This window comes from Anarrhichthys ocellatus, unplaced genomic scaffold, assembly GCF_004355925.1.
Source record: "Anarrhichthys ocellatus isolate YVR2014 unplaced genomic scaffold, GSC_Weel_1.0 scaffold534, whole genome shotgun sequence".
NCBI classification, from domain to species: Eukaryota; Metazoa; Chordata; class Actinopteri; order Perciformes; family Anarhichadidae; genus Anarrhichthys; species Anarrhichthys ocellatus.
In genome coordinates, this window is record NW_022280508.1 from 172 (window position 1) to 11,497 (window position 11,326).

Here is an 11,326-nt window from a genome sequence, read left to right on the forward strand (position 1 = left end):
CTAAAGATAAACCAGAAAAGATGCAGATATAATCTAAAGATAAACCACAAAAGATGCAGATATAATGTGAAGATAAACCAGAAAAGATCCAGATACAATGTGAAGATAAACCAGAAAAGAGCCAGATATAATTAATAAATATAAAATAGCTTTTAATCTGCAGCATCGTGGTTGCTGTAGCTACGTCACCATGAATCACAGTACATCTACTCCACTTACTTGAAACTGGTTTTAGTCTCCGTCTTGTTGTTGAGCTGCTCCTGGTTCAACTGGAACGACTTCTGGTGAGGGAGGTCTGAGGAAGACGAGCTGCCACACACACGGAGTGTAAAAGGGTGTAAAGACTCTCCAAACATCGTTTTCTGCCAGTTCATTCCTTGTGTGCATGCATATACACACATATATATATACACATACACACATATATATATACACATACACATACATACACACATATATAAACACATACACACACACACACATATATATATACATATATATACACATACACACCGACTCACTCACACCTCGTTACAGATCAAACGTGACTGTTGTGAAGTGGAGCTTCTAGTGAGGAACAAGACACGTCTTGTTTGAACGGAACACTTTACTGTCTGAACTGCAGTATTAGTGTTACAGTGAACACAACGTGCTCTTGCACCCGACATGTGGTTTTCTACGCATCATCAACATTGTTAGCGAACATGTACCATTCTACTTCCTGTCTCTTCAAAGTAAAAGCACTTCCGTTTTCATGCTCTTCACATGAAAAAATGAAAGGTAAATCATGCAATCAAACAATGTACAACAGTGACAATATTAACATACATATTGTCGAGTTTTTAAAGTGTTTTGTGTGTAATATGTATAATAAGCATCATTTAGTTATCGCTACTGAGAATTTAACAAACAAAAACATGATGTAGATATGTTTGCAGTTTTCAAGTTGTATATTTAAATATCTCTTACACACATAAAGATAAAGTTATGAACACCGGCTGAATATCTATGATCAGAATCATTATAACTGTGTTATAACTGCTGCTGTGTAAAGGGAATACTGCTTCTAACAAGAACCTGATGTGTTTAAACCAAATGTTATTGACCTTTAGTTCATTATTGAACTAAAGTGCTGGGCAACGATTAAAATATTTAATCGCATGGATTTTTTGCGATTAATCGCATTGTTATGGCAAAGTTCAATAATGAATTCAAAAGTAGTGTATTGCGCACTTTTATTTTAAAAGTACTGCTATATGAACAAAAGTGCAATAGCATTTGGTTCACGAGATGCAGGTAGCATGTTTTATACTTAATGTGAATATAATTCATACTTTGTTGGCATCTTATTCTGAAAACCGGATGTTCGTCTGAAGAAACCGGATGTTGTCTCACATTAATCTTTCCGCTAACTTTCAAAGTCCTTCGCTCGCTCCCGATCTGTGCCGTTTGAATGCGTTTACCGTGAATTTCAGCATATAGGTGCACTAAAATTACTGACTATAGGATGTTTGCTGGCTTTTATCTCACTGTTCTTGTCATCCTCTTGTTGTTATGTCTATGTATTGTCTCTTGTCTTTCAATAAAAAAAAAATAATAATAAATTTAAAAAATGCGTTAACGCGCGATAAAATAATTGTCGGCGTTAATTAATGAATGCGTTAACGCGAAATTAACGCGTTAACTTGCCCAGCACTAATATATATGCATATGAACCTGAAACACCAGACGAGACCAGTTGGAACATTAATGAGCTGAACAGATGATCTCAGAACATTAAATCACATGACGATACGATCACATGACGATACGATCACATGACTCCATGATCTGAAGCCTGTAGGGGGCGCCAACATGTCAGCAGGTCTCAGGTCTCTGTTACAGACCTGCAGGAGGCTGAAGGCTCCTCAGAGATGGAGCTGGTTTTGGAGAAGAGCCTGGACCTCCTGCTCAGACCCAGAGCTGACATGTGGTGGCTAAGGAAAGAGCGACTCCTAGTGGTCCAGACCCGCCAAGGGAAGGAGGGAGGAAGGGAGGAAGGCAGGAAGGGAGAGACACCAGTGATCAGAGACAGGAAACACCAAGTCACCAAAATAGACCCAGAACCTGAAGAGAACCAAAATCCAAATCCCAGACCCAGACATGCAGAGAGAGGGACCCCAACTATTATGGATTCCTTTACAAGTTATTGTTTCTATGAATTGTTTAATCTATACAACATCAGAGAACTGAGCCTCAACTGATGTCATCAAATAGTTCCACTGCAGTACAAGTATATAGTGTATACTCATATACTACAATGTAGAAATACTCCATTACAATTAAAAGTCCTGCATTCAAAATGTCACTGATGTAAAAGTACAAAAGTATACTTCAAGTAGCAAAGAGTAAAAGTACTCATTATGCATAATAATATACATTATACTACTGCGTTATGATTAGTGACGCATGAATGTAAAGTCTTAATCTATAGTAATACATCATTATTTATTTATTGATTATATTTCTTAATCTTTATCTAGAATATAAAATAAAACTCAGAGAATGTGTTCGGTGATTCAGACCCTGGTACTGAGTGAATATATTTTATATATAGAAATATATCAGCTGCACTGAGTGAACTTACGCACTGGACGGAGACTTGGCCTCCGGCTCTGTGGTCTCGGTACCGTTGGGGGGCGTGTTGGGGGGCAGAGGAGACCCTCTGGGTGGCGTGTTGGGGGGCAGAGGAGACCCTCTGTGGGACCCGGACGGACTGGAGGCAGCCGGGCTGCCGGTGTCAGACGTCAGCGGGGACGAGGCCCTGCTGCCCAACTCCGCCGTGGAGGAGGAGGAGGCGGAGGAGATAACGGGGGAGAGGAGGGGGGGGGTGTTGGCGGTGGTGGGGGAGAGGAAGGTGGGGGGAGGGGGGGAGGCGGAGGAGAGGAGGGGGGGTGTTGGCAGTGGTGGGGGAGAGGAAGGTGGGGGGAATGGGGGAGGCGGAGGAGCCTGTGGAGGAGGACAGGAGGTCCGGCAGATTTTGGCTGGATGAGCGGCGGCTCCTCCGTCCCTCCTGATCGCCGGCGGCCATCTTTCTTCTCTCCTTACGGAGGTGAGGGGAGGAGTCGTCCATCTCACCATCCTCGTTCTTCAGAGCAGTCTGCAACACACACACACACACACACACACACACACACACACACACACACACACGCTTTTATTGTGAAAGGCAAGAACAGAAAGAGTAGATCTGGTCTGCTCCTCGTTCGACCTTGTTCAATAAACAATACGTCACTTATTCGCTGAGTTATATTCACGTTGTGTATTAAAGTCTCCATAAAAAACACAACGGTTATAAATATGTAATGAAACGGACTTTAATGTCTCCAGAGGAGGGCCTCGAGGTTCAGTTCTAGGACCCGGCCGTTTAACTATTCATGTGAACAAGGTGGGTCAGAATATGAAGGCATCAGTCCGTCTCTATTCTGATGACACCACTGTTTATTCTTGGTGCTGTTGCCCTGATATCTGACCTACGGACACCTGTTCCTCCTGATTAGTGTTAAAAGATGTTCTACCTTTTATCTGGTCCTCACATCTAGTCCCCTACTGAGATGAAGACCACCTATAAGGGTTTAGACGTCACAGTTGATGAAAAGCTTTCTTTCAAATGTCATATTGATCGTCTCCAATCACTTTTATGATTGTGTTCCATCTTATCTCTTAATACATGTCCTGTCTGTCACTTTGTGTCTCAAGACTCTAACGAGGTTCAATATAAGAACAACATGTTGTTGTTGTTGTTGTTGTTGTTACCTCGTACATGGTGAACTGAGCTCGGAGGTCCGGCTCGGTCCCCTTGTTGCTCATGTGTTTGTGGATGATGGTCTCCATCCCCAAATGCTCCAGACTGTCGGTCACATCGTAGAACGAGTCCTGATCAGGGAGCACTGCTAGTGTCTGAACCACAACACACACACGAATCAGTTATTGTAGTCCGTTTACGCGCTAGACCGTCTGTTTACAGCTTGTTTATTTACCTTGTTGATGAGTGTCATGATAAACATGAGGAGCTCTGTATCAGAGCCGTTTCTCTCTTCCAGCACCTCCATCAGGCAACTCCACGGCTTCAAACCTACCCCACACCACACACACACACACACACACACACACACACACACACACACACACACGATGTGGTTTATAGAAACAAGTATGTTTTCTTGAGTGTTTAATCAGCTGATAGTAAGAATCCTGTTGTTGTTCCCTTATGAACTGTTTACATGAAGAACAGCTCACCATGTTTCTACAGGAGCCTACAAGGTACAAACCAAACCCCGTCTCTAGAGAGGCATTCATGTATTTATGTCAGCCATCTTAGTTCTCTACACACAGAAGTTGAGTTGGTTGTAATCTGAACCTTCACCACTAGATGTCGCCACTTTCTCCAGACGGGCCCTTCAACTAAAGCTGAAACTATTAGTCAAACAGAATATTGATCAGCAGTTATTTCGATAACCGATTCATGGTTTTCAATTTTTCAATAAAAATGCCAAACAGAGTTTCAGTTTAATTTCTCAGTAAATTAAATTTATAAATAAAATAAATAAAGATTTTTAAAGATGTCACTTTGATGTTAAATAAATAATGTTATTAACAATATATTTTCTTTGACGGACTAGACTTTGACGAATAACGAAACACACAATCTGCTCTTTATTTTTTTGGTGAGTGTGTGTTTCAGTGCGAGTGTGTGTGTGTGTGCACCTCTCTCTCCATCCACCGTGTTGACAGCGTCGATGAGTCGAGGACTGTTGGACTCTGAATACTCAACGAACACGATGAGAAGCTTCAGAGACGTTTTCACCACCAGACGAGACTGAAGACAGAGACACAGGTTCAGTGAGCGTGCGTGTGTGTCCACCAGGTGGCGTCTCTGCTCTGATGAACTGTCTCTTTAGTTCATGTCTCTACTCACACTGAACTGGGTCATGTGACTGTTCAGTCACATGACCCAGTTATTGTAAATCAATACAAACTGATGAGATCGATCAGACTCACCAGACTTCCTGTCAGACTGTAGAGCCACTGGACCGTCTCATTGTGGTTTATCACTCCGTTCATCCCGTCCACAAACAGCATGATCTGACTCAGAGCTGAGAGACAGACAGGGACAGAGACAGACAAACAGAGAGAGACAGAGAGAGATGGAGACAGACAAACAGAGAGAGGTCAGTATCAGTCTTCAGCTCTCTGTTGGTTTGTTTCCATCATCTGTGTCTTCTGAAGGCTGATCTCAGAGCTGTGAGTCTATGAACTGATGTAGTGTGTTACAGACTGAAGGCTGATCTCAGAGCTGTCTCACCTCTCAGGATGTAGTTCTGGTAGTTGTGGTCGGCCTCCGCTCCAACGTTAACGAAACAAGTCAAACCTTCAGAGGCCACGAACTCTGGAACCAGGTCTTTATCGTCCTGCAGAGACCAGAAGAAAAAGTCACATGAGGTCTAAAGCCTCCTGTGTTCATGTTACATTATGGGATGGAGCTCAGGTGTGTTTGTTACCTGGAACAGCTGTTTGAGGGAGAACAGAGACCGTCTGAGTTCTGGACCCTGAGAGTTATACAGCTTCTCTGAAACACCAGAAGAAGAAGAAACACAGGGAGTCACTTTGCCAAAAAATAAAATGTGCTAGTTTATAGCTGTCAGTAAATCAATCAATCCTCCCTCTTCCTCTTCTCCTCCTCCTCCTTTGATCCATAGCTAATAGAAGGTCTCCCCTTATAGATGTTCCTCAGAGGCCCAAATTAAACTTTAATTAATCTCTTTAATAACCAAAGATACTCAGAAGTCTTCTTCAATAAGAAATATCTGGTTAAACTGTAGTTAATATTATAATAATCAGAGCTTTACGACTCTGATCTGATCCAGTTTTACTAGAGACCAGAAGATGAAGAAAGGAGGGGTGGTGGGGGGGGGGGGCGCTCCAGAAAGGAATGAAACCGTTTCCTGTTTGTTTCTATCAGAGGTCACGACCCCTGACTCATTCTGTACTTCAGAGAAAACGACAAACAGTTTACGTACAAGTTCAAACAGACACACACAGTGTATAGATGTATACATACACATAATAGGATGAGCAGAAGAAGAAATGAAAGTCTCATATTTAAACTTATCTGTTGTCACGAGTACAAAAACAACAGAAGCAGAAGTCAGACCTCAGGTTTCCTCCAACAACGCTCCTTAAATAGGTATGAAATGTGCAGAACTCATAGTAACACATCAACTACACAAACAACACAAAGGCCTGCTAACATGCTAATGCTAACAGTACCACCTCAAAGTACTGCAAATACACAGTAGTATCTATAATACCTCCATACCAACCGCCCAGGACACAAAGTCAGGCTTATTGAATAGATCATCTTTCATGTTCCCCTGAGGATGAACCGTAATATCTTTATTGATCCCGTTTCCTCATCATCAGGTCAACATGGTACTTTGGTTTATGAGCAAAAAAAATCTGCAGAGCTGAAGACATTCATCAGCCTCAGCTGTGTTTACTGATCATTAGCATGCTAACACGCTACACTGGTAAACATCACACCTGTTACACACCAGCATCGTCAGTGTGAGGCTAACTTCCTTAGCTTGTCCCACACAGTCGGTGTCGCAGCACAAAGTCGAGAGTGATGAAGAAAGCAAGAACTTTGAACTTTAGGAGTTAGCGAGGAAGTTAAGAGAAGAAGTTAGAAAAGAAGTTAGAGAGGAAAATAGCGAGGAAGTTAAAGAAGTCGGCGAGGAAGTCAGACAAAGAGAAGAAGAGACGAAGTAAGAGAAGGAATCATCCCTCTCGTTTCCCTCGTCCTGAGACAGGAAGTGTTGCTTTCCTATCATAAATAAACTGAAGAACTGAACATTTAAACAGTTCATGAGAAAATAACTGATATCAATCAAAGCAAAAAAAGAGGAAACAGAAATAAATCCGCACACACATTGTATTTCAGTAAACCTTTGAATGCAGTACTTTTACTTGTAACAGAGTAATTCTACACTGAGGTATACATACGAGAGTATTTATTTCTTCCACTGGTTGTAGGACATCAGGAACATGTCCTGTTGGTTCCCACAGTTATTTAAAGACTAAACTCATTTCAGTTTTAGTCATTTAAAATAACTTCTGAGGGCAAAACACACCGACGGCTGAACTCGGTCAGTAAAACGTAGATGAAATGTTTCAGCGTCTCTTCAGCACTCAGATGTCATGAGACAGAAATAGTTATTATGAAGTCATGAAGAAACATCTCACAGGAGGACGAGACATTTCTGACCTGAGAACATGAAGACTCGTCTCTTCTTCCTCTTGAAGAGGAGCTGCAGTGTTTCCATGAGACACCTTCAGTGTCTCCAGAGGAAGAACACAAACAGGATCTCTGCTTCTAATGGAGCCATCGTGATCATTAATGAAGTCTTTTAATCGTGTTCAACTGCATGAAGCTGATCTGTGATCTGATTTCTGGAGAAGTTTTATAAGTTTATTAGTTCTTTATTCAGGTACTGAAAGATGAAAGTAAATCTCAGACTCATAATGTTTAATAACTCATTTCCTGATTCAGATCATCTTTTGTATTTCTTATTTAAACAACATCTGTTTAGAAAACATGAAACAACTTTGTGTTGTTTCTGGTTTAATGTTTGTCAAAGTAAAACACGGAATAAAGAAACTTTAAGTTTAACTCTAATCTCTGAGTTACTATTTACAAATACAGTCGTTTCCAGAGGGAGGCCGTTTATACTGGTCCTGAACCAGAACCTGAACCACAGCAAGACCAGAATGATAGAAGGTCTAGAACCACAGCAGGACCAGGGAACTAGTTTGAGGGTGCTCAGTTGTTGAAGAAGTGAGTAAGAGAACATTCACTTTTTGTGACTAACAAAGAGAAGTTTTCCTCTGTGGCTCAGTGAGTCTGTGGTGAAGGTTTCACTTCACTGCCAGACCAGCGGAGCCAAAAGAAACCAGCTCAACGTTTGTAGAGATATCAGAATGATTTTACTCTCAATGCACATAAAGACCCTCAGATACATGGTCCTTTATTTGAAACACACACACACACACACACACACACACACACACACACACACACACACACACACACACACACACACGCGCCATTAATACAGGTAACGAGTGGAGGACAGAGGAGCCTCTTAAAGAAGAAGTTACAGGTCTGTGAGAGCCAGAAATCTTGCTTGTTTGTAGGTGACCAAATACTTATTTTACCGAGGAATTTACCAATTAATTCATTAAAAATCCTACAATGTGATTTCCTGGATTCTTTCCCCCCCCCCAATTCTGTCTCTCATAGTTGAAGTGTACCTATGATGAAAATTACAGGCATCTCTCATCTTTTTAAGTGGGAGAACTTGCACAATTGGTGGCTGACTAAATACTTTTTTGCCCCACTGTACATACATACATACATACATACATACATACATACATACACATATTTCTTCTCAGTGAACTACAGACTACAGCTTGAAACCACAGACTCCATGTTTCTTTGAATGGAAACTTATCTGCTGCATCATCTGAGACACGTGGACAGATTTGAGATCTTTGGACACGTTGAGGTTAAAACTTCTAAAACAAACTTCTGAATAAAGGTTTGTCTCTGGAGGGTTGAGTCACTTTAAATTGCTCCGTGGGACAAACGGAGCAAACGTGACTTCTCATTTCAGACTAAAATACAACCAAACAGACAGAGACGTTCCAGAGGACAGGGATCAGTGTAGACCTCCAGTCCTCAGAGACAGGAGGTCTACAGGGATCAAGAATATCAAGTTTAACAAGAGGACTGAGGATCAAACACCGGCTGTCCGTCCCAAAATACTTCACCATTGTCCAGAAGCTGAAACACTGATTCACAGAACTAAAAATAAAACGGTGACACCAGAGTTATTCATTTCTGTACAGATCTTTGTTTTAGACGAGATAATAGAACCTAGATCTGGTCTTCTGGTCTTGATTAAACTCTTCTCAGTTAGATGTAAAGAGATGTTGGACAGAAGTTAGATGCAGGAAGCAGCCATGTTAACACAGTGGGAGGAGTCCCATCAGATCATGTGACTTTTGTGTTCACAGGAAAGTTCAGACCAACAAGAGGAGGATGACTCACACACACCAACACCTAACTGTGACCCAAGATGGCCGTCGGCCAGACTCAGTTTCTCTCCCCCAACTGAGAGGTTAGATTACAGAGAGCTGTGTTTATGATGAGGGGAAGAGTTTCACCCCCCCATCACTCACTCACACACACACACACACACACAGACACAAACACACACACACACACACACACACACACAGCTCAGCTTTCACAATCTAAATCCATTCAGTCACATTTTATTTTAAGGTTCTTAGGATCCACAGTTCAGATTCATCTTAAAAGGTCGACTTCTGAAACTTTAAATTAAACTTGATGTTGGGAACCTCAGAAGAACATCCGAGTTCTTCTATGAGACATAAATAAATGAACAAATAAATACAATAAATCATGACGGTTGGCCTCACAGACTGAGTTGTTTGAGGACTTGACTGACAGCTGTCAACACGTTCATTTATCTGATTCACTTCCTGCACGAGTTCATTCAGAACATTGTTTGCGAGTTGAGGACGATCACCTGAACGCAGCGTGAGACCAGGACCTGAACTCAGCGTGAGACCAGGACCTGAACGCACCGTGAGACCAGGACCTGAACGCACCGTGAGACCAGGACCTGAACGCACCGTGAGACCAGGACCTGAACGCACCGTGAGACATGAACCAACATGATTCATCAGAGACATGAAACACTTTCACTTATTCTACTCGTCACGTTTCTGCCACCACAGAAGAAGAACAAGCAGAGACAGGAGGACAGTAGAGTCTCTGTCTCTGGGTTTGTTTTAGCCTGAAGGCAGAGACAAGTCTGTCACCAAAAACACAGAGACGACTAGAAGCAGGAAGCATGCTGGGAAATCCCCTCTGGAGCAGGAAGGGAGAGGTCATGCCAGGCGGGGGGGGGGGAGGTCAACAATCTGATCTCAGGTCAGATCACTACAGTCTGATTCAAACCCTGCAACACAACCGACCAATCAGAGGTCACATTAAAGATGAAGAAGAAGATTAAAGACTCATTCAAATGTTTCCTTAAGTGAAAACTGATCCACAGTCAGCTGCACTTTATTATTTCTACTACTTCAGTCACAGTTTATCACAGATAGACTTCAGTGATCCTGTTAAACCAGAACAGACTTGTTGATGATAAATAGTCTCATGACTCAAACCCTCAGGAAACGCACGTTAGAATGAGCTCCTCTTTCTGTTGCAGTGATACGTTGATTTCATTAATTGATTAATCAACAGAAAATTCCTCATTAGAGGAATCAACAAACCACAAACACCAGAACCCTCAGTCCCTCTTCTTCAGGAGACTACAATACCCACAATGCATTTCACAAAGACTGCAGACAACTGCTAACATGTGCAAAAATATGCTAACCCTGTTAGCATCTGATAACCCTGCAAAAATCTGCTAACATGTGCTAACCCTATTAGCATCTGATAACCCTGCTAACTCATGGTTCAGATCGTATCAGTAAAACTTTGACACTGTGATGGTTAACGTCAAAACTGTGGAGACGTTCCTCTATCAGGCTCATGTCTGCTGAGCAGAATGTTTTTTAGAACAAATGAAGGGAGAGGAATGTTTGGGGATCATTAGAACAGAAGGAACCTCTAATGTTTGGAAGTCTTCATTATATGAGTTCATATTCCAGAGTTCATAGAGGAGAAGAAGCGGAGTATCTTCTGAAGAGACTCAGAGAGGAAATCCTCCTCAGTGACAGAGAGAGGACGGAAAGACAAACAACATGGAGGACATAATTACCCAGGATGGAGTGAACCCGGACAGAGAGCTGAGTCCTCAGGATCAGGATGGGCTTCTTCCCTTTCCTGTGGAAAAACAATCAAGTGTTGAAAAGAACTATTTATTCCTCCAGAGAGACGTCACGGACTAAAAACCCGAAACCACCATGACACGTTAGAGAGAACCACCTGGAGGGGTGGTGAAAATAATATATATATATATATATATATATATATATAATTTGTGACGTGGTAACTTGGTAGCATGGTGACGTAGTAACTTTGTAACGTGGTAACTTGGTAGCATGGTGACGTAGTAACTTTGTGACGCGATAACTTTGTGACTTTGTGACATGATGATGTGGTAACTTTGTGACCTGGTAACTTTGTGACCTGGTAACTTTGTGACGTGGTAACTTTGTGACGTGATGACGTGGTAAC

General features: G+C 41.9%; 1 protein-coding gene across 1 annotated transcript in view; it reads right to left on the reverse strand.

Moving 5' to 3' along the window:
* Nucleotides 1–219: 219 nt before the first annotated feature.
* LOC116401567 (FH1/FH2 domain-containing protein 1-like) overlaps nucleotides 220–11,326 on the reverse strand; it is a gene marked incomplete at its 3' end in the record, with an annotated part of 15,910 nt that continues 4,803 nt past the window's right edge. The window contains exons 3-12 of the mRNA XM_031880030.1: nucleotides 10,908–10,972; nucleotides 5,541–5,608; nucleotides 5,345–5,450; nucleotides 5,041–5,135; nucleotides 4,747–4,858; nucleotides 4,020–4,114; nucleotides 3,796–3,939; nucleotides 2,878–3,139; nucleotides 1,887–2,106; nucleotides 220–309 (exon numbers count right to left, since the gene is read on the reverse strand). Of these exons, the coding sequence (XP_031735890.1) occupies nucleotides 220–309; nucleotides 1,887–2,106; nucleotides 2,878–3,139; nucleotides 3,796–3,939; nucleotides 4,020–4,114; nucleotides 4,747–4,858; nucleotides 5,041–5,135; nucleotides 5,345–5,450; nucleotides 5,541–5,608; nucleotides 10,908–10,972 (1,257 nt within the window). The remainder of the gene's footprint in view (nucleotides 310–1,886; nucleotides 2,107–2,877; nucleotides 3,140–3,795; nucleotides 3,940–4,019; nucleotides 4,115–4,746; nucleotides 4,859–5,040; nucleotides 5,136–5,344; nucleotides 5,451–5,540; nucleotides 5,609–10,907; nucleotides 10,973–11,326) is intronic.